Consider the following 25,146-nt stretch of genomic DNA (forward strand, 5'->3'; position numbering starts at 1 on the left):
GGAGAGGTGACAGATGCTCCATAACTGAGAGACGTCAGAAGAGACAACAGATCTCTATAACTGTATTATAATAACTTGATTATGAATTTACTATATAGCATTTTATCCCTCCATACACACAGTGCAGTCTTTGTCTGTCCTCATACACCAGGCCTTAGTGCAGGAGACATCGGTAATGGAGCATTTAGGCTGAAAATACAATTGTCTTCTAAGCTCCCTCCGTCTGCTGGATGTCTCTAATGATCCAGTGACTACAGGAAGCAGCTGTGACACCGTGTGCTCCGCTCCTGTCTGGACCTTATTATTTCATTTACTATTGCTGTGTATGAGCCTGTTCTATCTGCTGCATGGACATTATATACCGGCCACTTCCTAGTCCGCCAGCATCTCATTCATCAATTACCTTCTACTATGTTGTTACCGTAATCTTACCAATATAGGAGCCACTATAGTCCTGTGTCCTTCTGTGGTCTAGTTCACACATTATTATGTTTGTTATCATATACTATATAATTTTGTATACCACCATTATACTGTACTCTACATAATCATTAGAGGTGGGCAAACCTCTTAGGCTTTATATTGGGTTCAGTTGTCTGGGATCCAAGATTCATTTCGGATTGAACAAATTTGGTACGAACCACATCTTAGATTGGCTAAAAACTTAGTGTAGAACACTATAGAAACCTATCTATAAAACATAATGTAGAACATTCTTAGGACTCCTAGGAACCTATCTATAAAACATAGTGTAGAACACTGTCAGGGCTCCTAGGAACCTATCTATAATACATAATGTAATACACTGTCAGGGCTCCTAGGAACCTATCTATAAAACATAGTGTATGACACTGTCAGGACTCATAGGAACCTATCTATAAAACATAATGTAGAACATTCTTAGGACTCCTAGGAACCTATCTATAAAACATAGTGTAGAACACTGTCAGGGCTCCTAGGAACCTATCTATAATACATAATGTAATACACTGTCAGGGCTCCTAGGAACCTATCTATAAAACATAGTGTATGACACTGTCAGGGCTCCTAGGAACCTATCTATAAAACATAGTGTATGACACTGTCAGGACTCATAGGAACCTATCTATAAAACATAATGTAGAACATTCTTAGGACTCCTAGGAACCTATCTATAAAACATAGTGTAGAACACTGTCAGGGCTCCTAGGAACCTATCTATAAAACATAGTGTAGAACACTGTCAGGGCTCCTAGGATCCTATCTATAAAACATAGTGTAGAACACTGTCAGGGCTCCTAGGATCCTATCTATAAAACATAGTGTAGAACACTGTTAGGGCTCCTAGGAACCTATCTATAAAACATAGTGTATAACACTGTCAGGACTCCTAGGAACCTATCTATAAAACATAGTGTAGAAAACTGTCAGGGCTCCTAGGAACCTATCTATAAAACATAGTGTAGAATACTGTCAGGGCTCCTAGGAACCTATCTATAAAACATAGTGTATAACACTGTCAGGACTCCTAGGAACCTATCTATGAAACATAGTGTATAATACTGTCAGGACTCCTAGGAACCTATCTATAAAACATAGTGTATGACACTGTCAGGGCTCCTAGGAACCTATCTATAAAACATAGTGTATAACACTGTCAGGGCTCCTAGGAACCTATCTATAAAACATAGTGTATAACACTGTCAGGGCTCCTAGGAACCTATCTATAAAACATAGTATAGAAAACTGTCAGGGCTCCTAGGAACCTATCTATAAAACATAGTGTATATACTGTCAGGGCTCCTATGAGCCTATCTATAAAACATAGTGTATAACACTGTCAGGGCTCCTAGGAACCTATCTATAAAACATAGTGTATAACACTGTCAGGGCTCCTAGGAACCTATGTATAAAACATAGTGTAGGACACTGTCAGGGCTCCTAGGAACCTATCTGTAAAACATAGTGAAGAACAATGTCAGGGCTCCCAGGAACCTTCAGTCCCCAGAGTATAATGGGTGTAGGAATAGGGGAGTTGTAAAAATGGAAAAAGTTAATTATCTGCCTCCTGGGTGATCTCATGCAACTAGGGTTACCACTGAGGCCTGTGATTGGGCCTCACCAGTAACATGACGTCATGACACTTGGCAAGCCCATGTGACTGTCGGTGGTGGTTTTTATTTTTCACACCTCCACTGGGCCTCCACTTATTATATTCTCGGGACTCAAGAGACCACAGAGCATAATGCGTTGGCATTTTTGTTTGGCCTACACAAATCTCCAGACAAAAAACCCCAATTTGGAATATCTGGGTCGCATCCGGCTTGGTAAGAGTTGTTTTACCCATCTCTAATAATCATTACTAGAGATGGACGATTGCAATGACATTTGGCAAATATTAATGAGATTTGACCCGTTTTGGACTGATCTTGTTTGACTTGAACTGAAAGTGCTATTATTATACTGTTGATCTTTTCGGACCCCAGAGTATAATAAGTAGTGTTCCAGGGGACCTGGGCATTCTCGCACATCCAACATCTCCTCGATGCCCTCTTCTAACCATCTGTGCACAACTATTGAAGAACAAGATCTATTATGTCCTGTCAGATTTAAGGGGTTATTCCGGGAGTGCTACTGTTCTTTAATATCTATTTGGGTTAACCCTTGGGTTTCCAGGCTTGTTCCAACCCCCGAAACTAAATCCAAAACTATGATTGCAGAAGCAGAGCGGGTGCCATATTTAAGGTGCTGTATGGATATTGGCAAGGGGTTAAATTTGTGAAGAAATCTAAAGCCAGAAAGTCACCACCAAAGATGTCTACTGAGAAAGACTTACATAAAGTGGAAATGACAGGAACGTTGGAGATCATACATGGTGGAAGCAGGTGGAAAAAGCCACAAGAAATGGTGTAGAACATTGGAGACAGATTGTTGTCATCTCCGAGAAAGTCTTTGCACAATTTGGCCTACCCCATCTTCAGGTATCCCGAGGGTCTTCGATGCATGAAATGAATGGTCCTGAGCATTTGTCGCCAACTATCCAATTATACTTGATGTCAAGTGGTTTACAGATGACGCATGGTCTCACTTAACCGGTTATGTAAACTCTTAGAGTACAGGGATGTGGGCAGCTGAGAATCCTAACGTAATCCACAACATCCCTCTTCACCCTGAAAATAATTGACATTGGCGGTCCGCCATATAATAGCGACTAATAATTTACTGCATCTTTTTTGTATGTGGAGATGTTCTTGTCTGTCCTCCTCCCCTGGAGCCATGTGTGCGTACCTTCACATAACCATTGCTCACAACAGCATAGATGGTAGACAATTTGTTGAAATACTTCTCCCAGTCCAAAGACCATCCTCTCTCAAAGTCTACATTGTAAAAATGCCTAGAAGTCAATGATGTCTCATCAAGATGTACACTACCCAAAAGTAGCCTCTGAGAACCTTATTATGGGAAGAAAATCTTTTACATCCTCTTGTGGCAAGACCCAGTTTCACACCTGATCCATAACTACATCCCCAGCTTCGCAGCAATCCAAGATTCCTATCAGGGAGCATTATTTTTATTTTTTTGTCAATGAGTGCGCACTATGAGCCCCCTGCGCACCTGCAAGCAAAAGGGGGCCAACACCATAATCATCTCTCTATTAGATCGCATGTGAAGGGTTCGTGCAGGCTCATCCTGATCCAGAATATCTCTTCACCATGCATTAGCTCTGGCCGCTGATCACAGTTTTATCTTTCCAATCATGTCCCAAATTGGGAAAAAAATAAAAACCTATTTGTGTCCATGATGGCAAAGAATAATGAGATCTAAGAATCCAGCTGCAACCAATCCCTGCGAAGGAGCTTGCAGTCTACTCTCCGCCACTAGAGGGCGCCTGGAGACAGAAAGTCAGAAATTGGAGCTGGGGGACCAGATAGAGGGAATAAAAAGCATGCAAGGGGCTTGTGGAGGAGCAGAAACTGCCTGTGCTCCTTATCTCAGGATACAGGGAGCATCACCGTCCTCTCTGGGGCTGAGGCGCCTTCTGTTATATGCCTGTGCCGGGGAGAAGAGTTTTCCAAGAGAATTTTTGGAATTACCATGAGCCACTGTGAGCCCTATGTGACCAGGAATAACAACTGTCCCATCACAGCGGTGAGAAATGAGAGCCAGGACTACCTGCTTATGGAGGTGGAGGACGGGGCGGACAACTCTTCACATCACTATGGATATTGTCACATGTAAGTGCCTTATACTATATGGGGTGAGGGATCTATAGGCGGATCTATAGGCTACTATGAATATTGTCACCGCTGCGTTACAGAACTACAACTCCCAGCAGATCCTGCCTGTAAATGCATGCTGTGACTTGTAGTTCTACCCATTGCCACTTATCTGTATTGTTCTGTACGATGTGGACCAACTGCTAAATTGATAGGCTCATGGGATAATTACACATGTCATTAGCATAAATGAATATTAATGAATGGAAGCGTGCCGCTGGGTTGTACGAGGATGGAATAGACGCTGTATAGAATAAATGAGGGGCTAAGCAGGGGTTAATAGTTAATCCGTATGTGTAACGTGACCACGATGCTATTGCCGTAAACCAACTGGAATTGCAGTCGTGTATACTGTCGAATAAAAATATATCGTATAGGATTTTTAATAGGAGTCATTGATAGGCGTGTGCAAATGTATAGGCACCTATATATGGGGGGGGGGAACACCTGAGACGTAGCGTGATTGCAGTGTAAGAGGTCTCTGTATCCAATACATTGTATCACTGGGACTTGTTGAATACATAGTATTATTGTAGCAAATTAGATATATGTTGTATGTATATACTGTATATATCCTGCATAGAGGGAGCGTCTGTCCCCGGCGCAGTCATGTACAGGGATCTGATGAATGGGAAGGTAATTCGACAAGTAATATACATGATAGAAATAGATATAACATTTGAGAATATATTCAATAACTTACAGATGTAGCAGAGCTTAGGCGTGTATGTCACATGGCACACCCATCTGATGTGATGGCGATCTTTAGGATTACAGGTTACCATACTGCATGATATTGGCCCCGCACAGACATACTTATCAACATTGCAGTCTGGGGAATACGGGTGTGTTGGTTTCCTTTTTTTTGGCTGGGACGTGTCGGAATTTGCTGGGATTGTTAGTGAAAATTTCATATAGTCTGCGCAAATTGGGACAAGTCGACAAGTATGGAAGCTGAGCTGCAGCACCAGACATGACCAAAAGTGGCGCTGTTTCTGCGGATAACTGCATTAAAGGGCCATTCACATGGAGGAATTTGAAGCTGATTTTGAGATGGTTTCCACCTCCAAATGAGCTCCAAATCCATCCAAAATCTTGTTTTGAATGAGAGTCCTGCTGAATATTTCTGTGGAGTCCGTGGCTGATCCAGCCAAAATCCCGCGGCGCGAGACTCACACCAAAGTTCTCCAACCCTGTGGTCACCACCACTTTCAGACGTATTTGGAGAGGAGTCCATGTTGGAAGACTTCCTCAAATTCCTCAACAAATTTTTCTCCCTATGAACCTAGAACAAGGCTCCAGGCACACAAATGTGCGTCCGGGGCAAAATTAAGGACAAGTCCTTATCCTGTCTGTTTAGCAGCCCAGGCTCATGGATAGAAATGAATGGGTCCGTGTCATCCATGTGCGTCCTGGGTAATTTCCCCACAGACACGTAGTTGCACACATTCATGTACATGTAGCCTTAGGCTGGGGACACATGGTGACAGATCTCAGTGGGTCAGACACCACAAGCTACATGGATAACTGCGTAGTGCAAACTGGCCCGGGTTGCAGTGCAAAAGTTGAATGCTGCTGCTAGTGGTGTAACTAGGAATTGCTGGGACGCAAGGTGAACATTTGACCTCCCCCGTACAAACCGCATTCGTGCACACACTATGATGCCCCATAGTGGCCCCTGCACACAGTATTATGCCCCTTAGTGGCCCCTGCACACACTATTATGCCCTATAGTGGCTCCTGCACACAGTATTATACCCCATAGTGGCCCCTGCACACAGTATTATGCCCCATAGTGCCCCCTGCACACACTATTATGCCCCATCGTGGCCCCTGCACACAGTATTATCCCCCATAGTGACCCCTGCACACAGTATTATGCCCCATAGTGGTCCCTGCACACAGTATAATGTCCCATAGTGGTCCCTGCACACACTATTATGCCCCATCGTGGCCCCTGCACACAGTATTATCCCCATAGTGACCCCTGCACACAGCATTATGTCCCATAGTGGTCCCTGCACACAGTATAATGTCCCATAGTGGTCCCTGCACACAGTATTATGTCCCATAGTGAACCCTGCACACAATATTATCCCCCACAGTGGCCCCTGCACACAGTTTTATCCCCCCTAGTGGCCCCTGCACACAGTATTATGCCCCATAGTGGCCCCTGCACACAGTATTATGTCCCATAGTGGTCCCTGCACACAGTATTATGCCCTATAGTGAACCCTGCACACAGTATTATGCCCCATAGTGGCCCCTGCACACAGTATTATGCCCCATAGTGGCCCCTGCACACAGTATTATGCCCCATAGTGGCCCCTGCACACAGTATTATGTCCCATAGTGGCCCCTGCGCACAGTATTATGCCCCATAGTGAACCCTGCACACAGTATTATGCCCCATAGTGGCCCCTGCACACAGTATTATGTCCCTTAGTGGCCCCTGCACACAGTATTATGCCCCATAGTGGCCCCTGCACACAGTATTATGCCCCATAGTGGCCCCTGCACACAGTATTATGTCCCTTAGTGGCCCCTGCACACAGTATTATGTCCCTTAGTGGCCCCTGCACACAGTATTATCCCCCATAGTGGCCCCTGCACACAGTATTATGTCCCATAGTGGCCCCTACACACAGTATTATGCCCCATAGTGGCCCCTGCACACAGTATTATGCCCCATAGTGGCCCCTGCACACAGTATTATGTCCCTTAGTGGCCCCTGCACACAGTATTATGTCCCTTAGTGGCCCCTGCACACAGTATTATGCCCCATAGTGGTCCCTGCACACAGTATAATGTCCCATAGTGGTCCCTGCACACAGTATTATGCCCCATAGTGGCCCCTGCACACAGTATTATGCCCCATAGTGCCCCCTGCACACACTATTATGCCCCATCGTGGCCCCTGCACACAGTATTATCCCCATAGTGACCCCTGCACACAGCATTATGTCCCATAGTGGTCCCTGCACACAGTATAATGTCCCATAGTGGTCCCTGCACACAGTATTATGTCCCATAGTGAACCCTGCACACAATATTATCCCCCACAGTGGCCCCTGCACACAGTTTTATCCCCCATAGTGGCCCCTGCACACAGTATTATGTCCCATAGTGGTCCCTGCACACAGTATTATGCCCTATAGTGAACCCTGCACACAGTATTATGCCCCATAGTGGCCCCTGCACACAGTATTATGTCCCATAGTGGCCCCTGCGCACAGTATTATGCCCCATAGTGAACCCTGCACACAGTATTATGCCCCATAGTGGCCCCTGCACACAGTATTATGTCCCTTAGTGGCCCCTGCACACAGTATTATGCCCCATAGTGGCCCCTGCACACAGTATTATGCCCCATAGTGGCCCCTGCACACAGTATTATGTCCCTTAGTGGCCCCTGCACACAGTATTATGTCCCTTAGTGGCCCCTGCACACAGTATTATCCCCCATAGTGGCCCCTGCACACAGTATCATGTCCCATAGTGGCCCCTACACACAGTATTATGCCCCATAGTGGCCCCTGCACACAGTATTATGCCCCATAGTGGCCCCTGCACACAGTATTATGTCCCTTAGTGGCCCCTGCACACAGTATTATGTCCCTTAGTGGCCCCTGCACACAGTATTATCCCCCATAGTGGCCCCTGCACACAGTATTATGTCCCATAGTGGCCCCTACACACAGTATTATGCCCCATAGTGGCCCCTGCACACAGTATTATGTCCCTTAGTGGCCCCTGCACACAGTATTATCCCCCATAGTGGCCCCTGTACATACTATTATGCTCCATAGTTGCCCCTGCACACACTATTATGCCTCATCGTGGCCCCTGCACACAGTACTATCCCCCATTGTGGACAATGCATGAACAATTACTCACATAATGATGCCAGCCTGGCCCAGGTGACATCTGGGATGTCAACAAACAGGCCTGAAAACTTCCATAGCAAAGGAGAGGTAAGTAACAGTGTTTTTTTTATGTTCCCTCCGATCATTATACTCAGGGATCTGAAAAGGCCTCAGAGTATAATGATAGCAGTGTTTGAGGGTTTCGCAGGCCTGCAGCCTTACTTACCGACCTCCGCTCCTGCTCACAGCTGCCTCCGCAGAAAGGGAAGCAAAGGCAGCCGTGAGCAGGAGCGGAGATCGGTAAGTAAATAGGGCCCGTTACTTGCTGGGGTTACTCCAGCAGGTAATGGCCTATGAAAAAAACTAACAAAAACCATCAGGCCTGCCAGGCCCCCTAATGTCCTGGGCCCTGTGGCAGCCAATATCGCTGCTACCCCGGTATTTACACCACTAGCTGTGGATACTTGTAGAACTCCCTGCAAAGGTGCTGTTGCAAAAACACTTAATTTTAGGTAGTTTTTGTTGTCTCGTCCTTCAGGGAAACATGCAGTTGACTTTCCCAGATGGGAATGAGTCTAAGGCTAAGCCCCACTTTGCAGAAAAGTTGCTATTTGCTGCAGAGTTTGCTGTGTTTTTATGTATTCCTCTTTCCTTTTGTTGCCACTCCTGGGTTTTGCTCAAAAATTGCAGCGAAATCTCCAGCAAAAAAAAAAAAAGCTGCATTTCTGCAACGTGGGACCTTGAAGTCACATGTTGTGGAAAAGCTGCATTTTTTATAGGTTTTTTTGAGCCTGGACCAGAAAGGAGACAGGGATTTTAGGCAGAATAGCGATCTATGATCCCGGGAGATCCCGCGGCTTGACTGTCCCACACAATATACAGACAGGGACTCTGGGCATAGATCACTATGGTGCAGGGAATCCGGGTCTCCAGGATGAGGTTGGGTCAGGATCCGGCCGATGAAATCTGGTCGGGATTTGTCCATGTAGATTTGTTACAGACGTTTCTCCGACAGTCCCATTCATCTTAATGGGTTAAAATATTGTATTTGGATTGCACACAGCCCTATTGTTTTTTTATGTAGATTGCGAGCCCCATATAGGGATCACAATGTACTTTTTTTTCTCCTATCAGTATGTCTTTGTAGAATGTGAGGAAATCCACGCAAACACGGGGAGAACATATAAACTCCTTGCAGATGTTATTCCTGGTGGGATTCGAACCCAGGACTCCAGAGCTGCAAGGCTACAGTGCTAACCATTTGGCCACCGTGTTGCCCCTTCACACAGCCCTGTTCTTGAACCCCTTTCACACATATGGTACTGATTTCCAGTTTCTGCAACAAAATATACCCCAAATCATCTAACATATCTACTGTATGTAGAGCCCAGGTCTTAAGAAACTGCAGCAATGTCGGTAAGCTTTTGCAAGGCCCTATAGAGCTATCAGGTTTTCATATACTTAGGTATAAAGAGATGTAGCAGAGCTGAATGAATCACTTTAGAGCTGCGTTATTTGTGCATTGTGATGACAATATGAGTGTATGACAAAGTCAGCTCTGCTACATCTGTTCAGTATATGGCGTGGTAATAGCTCTCTACCATACATGGACATGGCGGTTGTGGATACAGTGCTCTGGAGAGTCATCTATGAGATCTCTGGAAAGATTTTGTATGTCAATGGTGCAGATATAGGAGATAAAGCAGGTCCATTAGTGTGAAGAGTAGTGTACGTAACGTATGGCAGGAGTCTCGGCCTCCAGGCTAGTAGGAGATTTACTACTCATATCCTCATCTGCGCAGCCTTCTGGCGCTCCAGCAATTTACAATGAGTAGTGATATAAGTGCAGGAATAGCAGCAATGAGTGGGGCCTGGACTCTGACCCTATATGTCTATAGGGGCCCTAAATGTATCAGGCAGAGCCATTATGTACATTGCTGCACTAACGTTATCCACAGATCCTACTAATATTCTAAGTGTGAAAGTTTGTGTGTTTGGATGTTTGGATGTTTGTGAGTTTGGATGTTTGTTCCTCAATCACGCTAAAACGCCTGGACGGATTTGCATGCAATTTTCCACAAACATAGTTTTCCCTTAGGATTGAGTCACAGGCTACTTTTGGTGCCACTAAACAACATGGCTTCCTAGCAGGAGACTCACAAAAGCAGGACTCCTAGCCCCAGCTATAGACTCACACACACTGCCTGGCATTTCCTGCCTCAACCTGCCTGCACACTCCTTACTGTCACCTCAGGAGTAGCCCTCACTCTACTCACTCACATTTACATATAGCTTTCCACTATATAACACATCACATTGTCTGTATCACTACATACACAATACGACACATCACATTGTCTGACACAATACAACACATCACATTGTCTGTATCACGACATACACAATACAACACATCACATTGTCTGACACAATACAACACATCACAGTGTCTGACACAATACAACACATCACATTGTCTGTATCACGACATACACAATACAACACATCACATTGTCTGACACGATACAACACATCACAGTGTCTGACACAATACAACACATCACATTGTCTGTATCACGACATACACAGTACAACACATCACATTGTCTGTATCACGACATACACAGTACAACACATCACATTGTCTGTATCACGACATACACAGTACAACACATCACATTGTCTGTATCACGACATACACAGTACAACACATCACATTGTCTGTATCACGACATACACAATACAACACGTCACATTGTCTGTATCACGACATACACAATACAACACATCACATTGTCTGTATCACGACATACACAATACAACACATCACATTGTCTGTATCACGACATACACAATACAACACATCACATTGTCTGTATTACTACATACACAATACAACACATCACATTGTCTGTATCATGACATACACAATATAACACATCACATCACATTTGCTAGCCCACCAAACTTTTTAAAGCACTTTTACAGTTTCACACGTCTGTGTCCGCACAATTCTCAAATCACTGCAGACGAAGTCGCGGGTAAAAGCGAGTATAACTATAATGTGCAGATCTATGGTGGCATTACTGATCATTCATGAGCCCATATCTTCTGCTGTTATGGAGGTAACTACTGCAGGAGGATTGCACCAACAACTAAAGGGCCCATCGTTTCTCAGATATACAGTGACGTTACAGGGCGATGGAAAGGGTCGTTGGTCAAATGTGACATCATTTGGGGGCAACATGATGACTCAGTGGTTAGCACTGCAGCCTTGCCGTGCCTGGGGTCCTGTATTCGAATCCCGCCAAGAACAACATCTGCAAGGAGTTTGTATGTTCTCCCCGTGTTTATGTGGATTTCCTCCCATACTACAAAGACATACTGATAGGGAGGAATGTACATTGTGATCCCTATATGGAAAAAATGTGACATTATTTGCTCATAATAACTGCATGGTGACATCATTATGTTATTCCTTCTGGCGCTGTGATGTCACTATATATATATCATCACCATCTGTGTTCATTGTGCCTGTTCTATCATTGCCTGATGGGCCTTATCCCTGTTATGTGACATCACTAATTCCAGAGCTGTGATGTCACTAAGAAGGTTAGACCTGTTCTGTGACATCACTGTGTGAATTATCACACTATTATGACATCACTATATGCATTGTCCCTAATCGTATGTTTTTCATGTACAAGGTGCTGATGAAGGAGGCCATGATGGTGTTCTCCACTACTGTTGTGGAGTTGAGGCAACTCTTGAACCATGTGCAAATCCCTGATCCTGGGAATGGCTTGTGTTTTTTTTGTTTTTTTTATGTAGATTGTGAGCCCCATATAGGGATCACAATATACATTTTTTCCCTATCAGTATGTCTTTGTATAATGGGAAGAAATCCACGCAAACACGGGGAGAACATACAAACTCCTTGCAGATGTTGTACCTGGAGGGATTCGAACTCAGAACTCCAAGCCACCGTGTTACCCCTGGCTCGTGGGTTTTTTGAGAACAGTATAGCCTCTGCCACACTGCCTGCCCTCATGGTGACATCCTCCTCCTGAATGCTACCAATTAGGTGCTACCAGCAAAGGACATATACAAGGGCTAGGTGGGCACTAAGATGGACCCAGTGTGGTATTGTGGACGTCTCTATGATGACTGGCCATTGGGCAAATCTAATAGGGTTCCCCAATTCCAAATCTTCATTGAGGCTCCCGGGACATGAGCAGTTCCCACTAAAATGTGATCAGAGTGCACCAAAAATTATCAAATTGTAAGTCGAAAGGGAAAAAAAATCACTTGTAGCAGAGCAAGAAAAATAGCAAACTGAGATATTTGTGATGTGTGATCCATGGTTGTGAAGACCCCTATTGCTGGTTGAAGACCCCTCACAATCAGCTGTTTGGGCTGGATCGCTGGACAATTGACAGAACATGGAGCATATCAAATTTGGTTAAAATATAACTTTTTTTGCCAAGTCCTTGGGGTGGTTTGGTGCACATTTAATATACTTAGCTAACCTATCTAACTTCCTTTCTATAGAAAACAGGCAAAAGTTCTGCTAGCAATCTCTAAGGATTGCCATTTAGATTCTGTCCGTACACCTGTACTCACCTAGAAAACCACCTAGAAAAATGGTTCTGGCATCACAAGGAAGCTGAGACCAATGGAGAAATCACTAGTTAAAAACATAGTCGGGAATGTGATGTATATATGTAGCATGAACTATTAAAATGCTCTACATACCGGTGATACAAATGTGTACGGATTTTCCTTAGTAACAGTTCAGTTATCGGATTACTATGAGAATTCTAGAGCCTGTTTTCTACAAAAAGGAAGTTAGATAGGTTAATTATGTGTATTACAAAATTGTATATCAATCATATGCCGACTGTACTGTTCAGTCTTGTGCATGTAGCCTTAAAGGAATTTCCAGATTTAGAAACCCTGGTGGATTTTTTCATTTGTTGTTGAATAATTGGGGCTAGGCTGCAATACCGGAGACAGCCTATGGACAAAAGAGGCGCTATTTGTGAGAAAAAAGACAGCATCTAATAAAGGGGGTACGTAACCCATTTCTGTGACTATACGGCATCACTTGCTGCCCTTCTTCTGCGGTCTTGGAGTACACTATGTGGTTTTCATGTGATTGCAGCAAAGATCCCTTGAGTTTTAGATGACGCCGTCCTGACAAGTCTGTGATTTCCATTAATATTTTTATTATAAAAGCCATTATGACTTGTACACATTATACCAATTCCTGGAAGTGGGCAACCTAAGTTTTTGTGGATGTGATGTAATGTTTTTGGAAATCCACTAATTGACAATGTAGACAAGGTAATGAGCGGCTCTAATGATGTCGGTTTCGCATCTCAATGATAATTCCTGATATTAGGTTTATTATTCGTCCTGCTTTTTCCTATAATACAGTAACCTCTAACCAAAACTACAACTCCCAGCATGCTGGAGAGCCGCAGGTTACAGATCTCCTGGAACAAAAAAAGGGGAGACAATTGTCCTCTTGGAATTGCGGGCTTCATGGATTGTTCTGTGTGTCTATACAGAGTAAGAGTCGGGATCATGGTCTGAAAAAGGGGAGTGGGTTGCAATATGGGGATCTGCTTACGGAAACCAAAAATTGTTAGTGCCCTTTGAATGCAGCGTTGTTTGCCGTCCCAGGTGCTACTTTCCAAAAGTTTGCAAGTATACCTATATTTTTCCTGTTATACACTTTGCATCTTTGACCTAAGGTGGTCATGTACCATAGAAGAGGCCATAAAAAAGAGAGATCATATACTCTGGGGGGTAAAAAAGGGGTTATATAGTGTCTGGGGGTCATAAAAAGGAATCATATACTCGGGCGGTAAAAGAGCCGGTCATATACTGTAGGAGGCCATAAAAAAGGGGTCATATACTGTAGGAGGCCGTAAAAAAGGGGTCATAATGTAGGAGGCCGTAAAAAAAAGGGTATCACATATTGTACTGTAGGGGACAAACAAAAGGTAAACAAAAGGAGGTCATATACTGTTGGGGGGGCGGCATAAAAAGAGGTCATATACTGTTTTCAGGCATAAAAAAGTGGGGCATATACCATTGCGAGGGCAGAAAAGGAGATCATATACTATGTGGAAGACAGAAAAAGGTGGCTGTATACCATTTGGAGGCCAAAGAAAATCTGAGATGGGCTTAATCCTTTAAATGGTCATTAACATTTCAGATAATTTAGTCTAATTTCATAGAGGATGTGATCTGGACCAACATATAATGCACTTTAATTAAAAATGTCACTGCCTTTAGCCTGAAAAACCTGCCACTAGGTGTCTCTGTGTTGAATGCAGAGGGGAGGGGCTGATTCTCTGCACAGCCTCATATAAGTCTGAAAATTACATTGACTGAAGATTCTGCACATCTCACAGCTTATAATGTAAGAAAAAAGTCTTCTATGTACTCGTATCTACTTCTGGCTACTTGTGTGGTTACAGATGGGTTATTATTCACAAAGAGCAGCAGCTTTACTGACTGCTCATTTATTGCTCTTTTCCTGTGTCATGCCTCCATGGTAGATAATAGAATGGAGTGAGTACCTGCACATATCTGCCCTGTATTTGCAGTTCACTGTTCCTGGATCACCTACAGTTGACTTTTCTCAGCAATTTTTTTTTGATCTTGTACAGTTACTCCTGGCAGAACACACCAAACTAGTTATAATGGAGAGGGGAGGGGCACAAACAGCTCCTTGTTGTACATGCCCAGAGCCAATTAAATGAAAGTTTGTTTGTTTTTCATTGGCTTCCTCCATGTCAAAAATATACTATTAGGTTAGTTGGCTTTGCGTGAAACAACTGACCCTTGTGGGTGTTGGGGGTGAGCACCTGTGCTACTGTGCAACGCTCCCTGCACTTTGAGTCCCTTGTGTGAGAAAAGTGCATTGCAAATATTTGTCGTTTCGAAATTTTTTGCGCAAAGCCACATCCTCTTTGGGCTTGGCTATGCCCATTTAAGATATTCTATTGCCCCCTTCTGTGTAACACCATGTCCCTTTGGGCACTAAATGTGCTGACTGCGCCCCTTTTATAGGTGGGACCATATAAAGTACCTGTCACATATAAAGAGACGGCTATCCTCATGACTAAGGAGCTATATCTGCTCTTCTAGGCGGTCTTTTTCGTGAGTCTCTCGGAGGAAGATTGGCAATTTGGCAGTTTGCTACTTTTAAACATGCCGGGAAAAAGAAAATCTAATTTGTTGCAAAATTCTAAGACAACGACAGCTATGAAGGTAGCCAGAAGTCACAGAGTTCTCCTCAAGTGGAGCTGACGGAGATCATTGTCGTCAACAACACGCGTACCAGCGAGCTGCTGAGATGCTGGAACAATCACGGGCACAGCTCGAGGAATGCATTAAGTGGAATGCCAGCTTAACAGCTGCCGAAACGCTGGAGCAGGTGGATCATCAATGCCAACAACACGCTCATTATATGGCGTACCAGCGAGCTGCTGAGATGCTGGAACAATCACGGGCACAGTGCAATGAATGAGTTCAGCGACAGGCCAGCTTGACGGCTTCCGAAATGCCGGAGCAGGCTGATCCTCAACACCAACAACACGCTCATTATATGGTGTCCCAGCGAGCTGCTGAGATGCTGGAACAATCACAGGCACGGCGTCAGGAACAAGTTCAGTAGCAGGACAGTTTAAGAGTTGCTGAATATAGGTGGATCATCGACGCCAACAACACGCATATGAAGTCGCAGGCAGAGACACACACAAACGACATACAAAATAGACGAGTACAAAACTGGGCAATTCTTATGGGGCCACTACACAAACAAAAAATGAAACATACCCGTGCGAAGCCGGGTCCTCCTGCTAATATATATACAATATATATATATATATATATATATATATATATTCATATAGCCATATCTCTATATAAACATGTGTATATCTGTAGCTTGCACATTCTGGGATGTTTAGACATGGCGGCACATCAAACGTTCCTCCCCGCTCATGTCTACGTTCCGCACTGTTCTAATGACAGACTATTCCACACAACCTGCCGCTGTCTCGTGCAGACATTGCACATTCTCGTTGGGTTTTGCTTGTACATCAAAGAAGACAAATGAAGTATTTTTAGTCTTCCAAAACAGAGGCGTGCGGGGAGCTGGGGAGAGGATCTGCCGAGGAACAGACCAGTCCTAGGTCATTTACTGATAAACAGAACTAAAGAGGAAATGCAGAGTCTCCAGGCTTCTCCCATAAGACTAGGTCTGAGTTCAGAAAGGCGGTAATTTCGGGATGGGGGAAGGGAATATCCAGAGTAAATCACAATGTGCGAGTGGTGGTTTTACATGGGACTGCTGGTAAATTTTGCTATGTTAGTTTTGCACAGGGGACTGGTGTTTCATTCGCCATTGGATCCTCTGTGCGGCAGAATGGAGATGGATCGGATATATTAAAAGGTACATAAACTGGTATTCCTGGGGATAGGCGCGGCTAGTGTATAGAAAGGTCGGCTACCTGCTTCTCCCGGTACAATTCTGCCCAAATCCCCCCACCACCCTTTACTTCCTGGTGTCTCTGGTTATACGGGAGATGCCCAAAGGTGTAACATTAAGCTCTTGGGCCCAAATGCAAAATCTTTACCCAGCCCAGCAGTGCCATAGGATTGAATGGAGTATTAACGCGCATGCGCAACTGGCTGCTTCATTCACCTGGGGTTCAGGGGATCCCATTCTTGTGATTAGTGGTCCCACTGCTTGCACCCCACCGATCAGATACTGTAGCTGTCTCTTTACTACAATAATTCCATATCCTATGGTAAGTAGATAGCTTGTAATTACTAATATACTCCTTTAAAGGGGTTACTTATTGAGCTATCCTTAGGATAGATCATTAATATAGGATCAATGGGGGTCCAATACCCAATCAGCTGTTTGCAGAGGCCTCGTCCCTTTGCTGATGACATTTTCAACAGCTGCTCAGTCCCATTCAAGTGAATGGGGCTGAGCACCAAGACCAAGCCCAGCCCCTACACTATATACAATACTATGCTTATGAAGAGACCCGAATTTTGTGGCCCCTTTAACAAGCTGCTATGTCGGGGTCCTGGGTGTCACATAAAGTAAACCCCTAACGTCTGCCATGTAACGGAGCTCCAGTTTGTTTAAGCAGCTACTCTCGCTCTCCTTACACCCTGTTATATAATATCCAGTCCTCTCTCCCCATCGCAATTTCTTCCGTGTTAATGATATTTAGTGTCGCTAGCTGTACAATAACGGTGATGGATGCGCGCTGTAAAAGCTCTCACATGCACACAGGGCACTCAATGACTTGCCCTTTGCTATAATGAATATTCCTAATGCTGAAAACTTGTTTAATAACCATCATTTCTCTGCTAATAAGTGCTAAGTAAAGTCTAGCGGCCCGGCCTGCGCCCAATGATGCCGCGACGATGGCGAGTTTACACCTCACCTATTTCCTTCCGCTCATTATTACAGTCCATTAGATATACAGTGACTCCATATAATAGACAGCAACGAGAAAACTGATACAAGTAGACTATCGCATGGGCGGTGTGTAAAGTGGCGGTCAAGTTTACACTTTGCCAAAATGGTTGGGACCATAGTGGTCGAAACAGCAGATTTTTATACTTCCTCCATCGTGGCGCCGTACACTACATGGTTACAAATTAGATTACAAATGTCGCCCCCCCCTTTGCCCCCAGAGGAGATATATATCTGTTTATTTTTGCCATATATCATGTTCTACATCTCTTCCCCTATAATAGCATTACCGTTGCTATATTTAGCAGCCATGTAAATAATGTGACCACGTTAATATAATCCACTTAGCGTTCCTCGCCATCGCCATAAGTACCGTCAGACGATGTTACATTAAGCTCCATTTACTGAGAAGGAACATTTACTGATATGTTACATCTCGAATATAGATGCGGCAATTTCATTAATATGTCATTTGCTTGTTGTGTTAGTCATATGGTAAATTGTGCGCAGGCCTTAAAGGGGAAACACATTTATGGATTAGCACGGCCTGAAAGATCTTACACAATTGCAACATATGGGGAGTGAATTTTGGGGTACCGTATATCGCATGGCTCTGTAAAGGAAATGAACAGAAGACAGTTTGCGCCTCTTTGTCAAATGGAGATTGCTTTAAGGTTGCTATGCCCATCAGTCATACTTTGGCGGGGTCTGTTCAGTCAGATGTTTGAGATGAAGAGCGAATCAGGGCTGTACTTCAATGACCAGTCAAGGGTTAAAGGGGTTATCCAGGAGGTACAATTTTGCTGCAAGGAGGTTGGGGATGGGGAAAAATATAAAAAGAAAACCATACTCACCTGTCCGGGGTACTCCGGTGTGCCCTGCCGCTTTCTGATCTAGTGCATCTTCCATCGGAAGAAGCACTTGGAGCAGCAGGACCGGACCACTGTGAGAGACACGAGACCACCAAGGACAGGTGAGTATATATTCTTTTCACTGTCTCCAACCGCCTTATGAAAAACTGAATATCCTGGACATCCCCTTTAAGGCCAGGTATTTTAACCTGACAATTTCCTTACTCTGGTGCCTGTGGTTGCATTAGTTTTCTAGGCTCTGTGTTCTCAGAACTCGCTCCCACTACCTTTCCTTGTTTTTTTACTGATTCCCTGGCTTACTGATTTTGGTTTGCTTTCCTGGTTTTTACCTCTTTTGCTGATTTGGCTTTGTCTGGGGCCTCCTGAAGTTGACCATGGCTGGACTTCATATCATTAGTCTAGCCATGGTCAACTTCAGGAGGCCCCAGACAGAACAACTTCAGAAGTCCAGCCTTGGTCAACTTGGAGGTCCCCTGCTTTTGTTTTGGCCACTCTCATACGATCCACGTTTTTAGCCTTGGCTTGTGTATTACTCTCTTGCACACAGTTACCTTTCTGGTCTGGCCCTTAGCCTGTAAGTGCACATATTTTCTGGCATCTTGTTCTGGACTTGCAACCTGGGTCCGAAGCTGCAAAGTCCATCCTGCCGTGTGACTGGCTCTGGTGAATATCTTGGAGTAATGCTTAAATGGCAATTCCATAACAAATTGCGTTGTTAGACACAGTCACTGGTGATATAAGCCAGAATACAGTCTCTTACAAACTGCTCCTCATGGTCCTCTTTCTCAAACAGAGTGCCCGCACGTCCTGTATGTCAGAGGTTTCCAATGTGTACGCTCTGCTCTCCCCAGGGGTACACGTTGCAGTGAGAGCCACCCCCATAATGGTAGTTCATAGAGTTCGCCATCCACAATCTACTATTATACTCTGTAGTCTCCTCAGACCCTCAGAGTATTATTAGCAGAGGCCTGGGGATAGGGGAGTAAACATAATAAACAATGTTACTCACCTCCCCCGGGCTCCAGCGTGGGCCTCTTTTTGCCTCCTGAGTGATGTCAGGGACTACTTATTGCTGTGATTAGATCTCAGTGGTCACATGGTTATATGTCATTACACAGAGGGCAGGGGCACACGAATCCCAATTTATTAACATAGGAGCCAGTATAGGGCATTATATTGTATTGGGGCCACTATGGGACATTATACTGTACTCGGGCACTATCTAATATTTTACTGTATGGGGGTCAAAATTTAACATTATATTGTATAGGGGCCTCTATGAGATATTATACTGTATGGAGGCCAACATGGGACATTATACTGTACAGGGGTTTTATGTGATTATATTGTGTGGGGGTCACAATAGCTCATTATACTGTATAGGGGCCACTATGAGACAGTATACTGTATGAGGGCCACTATGGGACTTTATACTGTATGGGGGCCACTATAGGACATTATACTGTGTGGGGGCCACTATGTGACATTATACTGTATGGGGGCCACTATGGGACTTTATACTGTATGGGGGCCACTATGGGACATTATACTGTATGGAGGCCACTATGGGACATTATACTGTATGGGGGCCACTATGGGACATTATACTGTATGGGGGCCACTATGGGACATTATACTGTATGGGGGCCACTATGGGACTTTATACTGTATGGGAGCCACTATAGGACATTATACTGTGTGGGGGCCACTATGTGACATTATACTGTATGGGGGCCACTATGGGACTTTATACTGTATGGGGGCCACTATGGGACATTATACTGTATGGAGGCCACTATGGGACATTATACTGTATGGGGGCCACTATGGGACATTATACTGTATGGGGGCCACTATGGGACATTATACTGTATGGGGGCCACTATGGGACATTATACTGTATGGGGGCCACTATGGGACATTATACTGTATGGGGGCCACTATGGGACATTATACTGTATGGGGGCCACTATGGGACATTATAGTGTGTTGGGGGTCACTATGATATTTTATACTATATGGGGCCACCATGGAATATTATAATTTGTGGGGAGCAGTATGGGACATTATACTGCGTTGGGGGCCACTATGGGATGTCATACTGTGTGGAGGCCGCTATGGGACATTTGTCACAGGGATCTTTGGAATGAATGGGAATACATTTTGAACAATCCAAGACCATGGACGTTAGTCTGCCCTGGTGCTAAGTAATGTATGTATATTACCACCTGTTTCTGAAACATTATTGAGTGGGGGGTCATTTTATTATATGTGGGCAGGACTGTGGGGGTCATTATTTTCAAACGTGTTGGCCATTACATTACTTAATAGCCCATGGCTATCATCCAAATAACCTTAAACAACCTAAGGCCTCATTGCTTGGCGTTTTCTTTGTTTACAAGGCGCACAATGCCCCAACTCCTTGTAAGTCCCTTCCTAGGGATTACAGATAATGTAATTGATTTAAGAAAATACTGTGTCAAGTATGAAAGGTTTACTTTATGTTAAATAATCACAATCCTCGTGAGCGCCTCCCGTTGGGTTGTATAGTCATTACATGGGCCTTCCTGCTGCTCCAGATCCATTCAGGCCTTGAGCTGTCCCATATGGAGCTGCAGGGAATGAGTGGCGTGCATATTCATACCATTGTAAATGGCGCGGGCCCGCAGAGGCCGAGGGTGGCAGGATTATTACAAGCATTGATGAAGTATAGAAGCCCACAGTTGTTCTATGACTATAATCACACGGCCTGCCGAGAGGGGGGAGAAACAAACAAGCCCAAAATAAATTCACAGAGGTGGAAAATAACCCCCCAGTGAGGGGGCTTTGTATCTGCACATATCTGCTCGGGGAGAAAAGTACAATTAGCGCAAAAGCTACCAGCAACGTAGCATATGCTTTACCCGTGTGTATGCCAGGATGATATGCCAATTATTGTGCCAAGCTCGGCTTCAAAGCATATGCTGAAAAATACTGAAACACATCCAGAGGTCTGCGGTAGAGAATCCCGAACAACAGCATCAGGTAAGAAAACCTCCAGAATATTATATCCTTATATCCAAATCTTTCCGGAAGATCTTCACATTGATTATTAGGAGCAATATAGAAAGAAGATCTCAAGGCAAACTGCAGCTATGGGGATGTGACAAGTAAGATACCTGTGATCTGAAGTCTAGAATCAAGTCTATTTCATATATATCTCCTATCTATCTATCTATCTATCTATCTATCTATCTATCTATCTATCTATCTATCTATCTATCTTCTATCTATCTATCTATCTATCTATCATCTATCTATCTATCTATCTATCTATTATCTATCTATCTATCTATCTATCTATCTATCTCCTATCTATCTATCTATCTATCTATCTATCTATCTATCTATTATCTATCTATCTATCTATCTCCTATCTATCTATCTATCTATCTATCTATCTATCATCTATCTATCTATCTATCTATCTATCTATCTATCTATCTATCTATTATCTATCTATCTATCTATCTCCTATCTATCTATCTATCTATCTATCTATCTATCTATCTATATCTATCTATCGTCTATCTATCTATCTATCTATCTATCTATCTATCTATCTATCTATCTATCTATCATACATTGCTATACTGCACCTGTACATTGCTATACTGCACCTATACATTGCTGTACTGCACCTATATATTACTACACTGCACCTATACATTGCTGTACTGCGCCTATACATTGCTGTAGTGCACCTGTACATTGCTATACTGCACCTATACATTGCTATACTGTACCTATACATTAATATACTGCACCTATACATTGCTGTACTGTGCCTATACATTGCTATACTGCACCTATACATTGCTGTACTGCACCTGTACATTGCTATAATGCACCTATACATTGCTATATTGCACCTGTACATTGCTATACTGCACCTATACATTGCTGTACTGCACCTGTACATTGCTATACTGCACCTATACATTGCTATATTGCACCTGTACATTGCTATACTGTACCTATACATTAATATACTGCACCTATACATTGCTGTACTGTGCCTATACATTGCTATACTGCACCTATACATTGCTGTACTGCACCTGTACATTGCTATAATGCACCTATACATTGCTATATTGCACCTGTACATTGCTATACTGCACCTATACATTGCTATATTGCACCTGTACATTGCTATACTGTACCTATACATTAATATACTGCACCTATACATTGCTGTACTGTGCCTATACATTGCTATACTGCACCTATACATTGCTGTACTGCACCTGTACATTGCTATAATGCACCTATACATTGCTATATTGCACCTGTACATTGCTATACTGCACCTATACATTGCTGTACTGCACCTGTACATTGCTATACTGCACCTATACATTGCTATATTGCACCTGTACATTGCTATACTGTACCTGTACATTGCTATATTGCACATTTACATTGCAGTACTGCACCTGTACATTGCTATATGCTACCTGTACATTGCTATATTGCCCCTACATGCAGCACAGTCACAGAGCTTTCTTAGACACAATCCTTCCATGTTCCATATATTTTTTTACCTGTTTGCTATGTGTGAATGTGATATGCGGCTCAGCCCGTTTAGCATAATGACTGGAGCCTGAGATATCCTGGATAATGTGTTAGGTTATTACTAGTCAACACTTACACCTTAGTCATTTGCTATCGACGTCACTTCTGTGCATAAGAATGTCACAAGTATCACCTTGTAGTGTCAGATATGACACAAGTGGGCTGGTAGGATGTGTAATATGAAAGGCAGGGAGGAATCTGCTCTTATACCACCTGGTAGTTTAACACTTCATGGTAATAACATGTTCCAAAAAAAGGAGCGGAAATGTTTAGGATTTTTGTGTTTAGTTTTACCTCCCATAGAGACAAACCATGTAGTTCAGATTAAGAACATGGGACACAGAGTAGCTATAAGGGATAAAAGGCAATTGGGCTAAAAATATTGATGGACTATCTTAAGGACCGGTCATTAGTATTAAATTGGTAGCAGCTGACAGCTGACAACTTCATTCTTCGTATAGTAGTCAGAAGTGGTCCTGCAGATCAGCTTTGATTCCCTTGAATGGACACTAAGCTGCAGTGACTCAGTTCAACCACTATACAGAAAACAGCGCTGTCTGCTTCCTGCCTCATCCATGTTGTCTCATACATTATGTAAATGATGCAGGCACCAAGTCTTTTACCTTCCTGTTGCTCACCGAGATGGTGGGATAGATACCGCTGCCTTCCACTCTCCTTGTAAATAATGTTGGCACAGATAGCACTGTCTCCTTGTTTCTCAATGTAATTGGTGTAAATGATACAGGCACAGGTCTCCTCCCTTTCTGTCACTCATTGAGATGGAGAATTAGATAGTGGAACTTCTTCCTTCCATTTAAATAATGTTAGCACAGATAGTATCACCTCCTTGTTTCTCCATGTCAATGATGCAGGCAGCAGGCTTCCTAACTTTTTGTCACTCATTGAAATGGAGGAATAGATAGTGGTACTGGCGTCCTTACATGGAAGTAATGTTGGCACAGGTAGTACTACCACCTTGACTCTTCATGTAAATGATACAGGCACCAAGTCTCATACCTTTCTGTCACTCATTGAAATGGAGGAATAGATAGTGGTGCTTGCGTCCTTACATGGAAATAATGTTGGCACAGATAGTACTGGCTCCTTGTTTCTCCATATAAATCATGCAGGCAACATCTCTACCTTTCTGTCTCTTATTCAGAGAGGAGAAATAGTTAGTGCTGTTTCCGCCCTCCACGTAAATAATGTTGGCACAGATAGTATTCCTTCCTTGTTTCTCCATGTAAATGAGGCAGGCACCAGGTTTCCTACCTTTCTGTTGCTCATTAAAATGGACGAATAGATAGTGTTTCTTCCACACTCCATGTAAATAATGTTGGCTCAGATAGTACTGGCTCCTTGTTTCTCCATATAAATCATGTAGACTCCAGCTCTACCTCTCTGTCTCTTATTCAGATTGAGAAATAGATAGTGTTAGATAGATAGTATTCCCTCCTTGTTTCTCCATGTAAATGACTCAGGCACCAGGTCTCCTAACTTTCTGTTGCTCATTAAAATGGACGAATAGATAGTGTTTCTTCCACCCTCCACGTAAATAATGTTGGCACAGATAGTATTCCCTCCTTGTTTTTACATGTGAATGACGCAGGCACCAGGTTTCATACCTTTCTGTTGCTAATTGAGATGAAGGAATAGATAGTGTTTCTTCCACACTCCATGTAAATAATGTTGGCACAGATAGTACTGTATTCCCTCCTTGTTTCTCCATGTAAATGACTCAGGCACCAGGTCTCCTACCTTTCTGTTGCTCATTGAGATGAAGGAATAGATAGTGTTTCTTCCACCCTTCATGTAAATAATGTTGGCACAGATAGTATTGCCTCCTGGTCTCTCCTCTTGAGGAGAGAGCAAATGACTATAAATAAGAACAGGTGATTGCACTAGTAACCACAAGATCCAGCAAGAGCGCTATAATTCTAGATACAAGTATGTAAAGCAACAATGGGTTAAAAATCCACGGACAGAATTCGGAATCATGACCGTAATATTTCATTACA

At 43.5% G+C, this 25,146-nt stretch overlaps 1 protein-coding gene across 1 annotated transcript in view; it reads left to right on the forward strand.

Annotated features, from left to right (window-relative positions):
• Window positions 1-3,933: 3,933 nt before the first annotated feature.
• TRPC6 (transient receptor potential cation channel subfamily C member 6) overlaps window positions 3,934-25,146 on the forward strand; it is a 103,630-nt gene continuing 82,417 nt past the window's right edge. Inside the window, exon 1 of the mRNA XM_075266119.1 lies at window positions 3,934-4,214. Within this exon, the coding sequence (XP_075122220.1) occupies window positions 4,075-4,214 (140 nt within the window). The 5' untranslated portion in view covers window positions 3,934-4,074. The remainder of the gene's footprint in view (window positions 4,215-25,146) is intronic.

The sequence above is a fragment of the Leptodactylus fuscus genome, chromosome 2 (assembly GCF_031893055.1).
Source record: "Leptodactylus fuscus isolate aLepFus1 chromosome 2, aLepFus1.hap2, whole genome shotgun sequence".
Lineage (NCBI taxonomy): Eukaryota > Metazoa > Chordata > Amphibia > Anura > Leptodactylidae > Leptodactylus > Leptodactylus fuscus.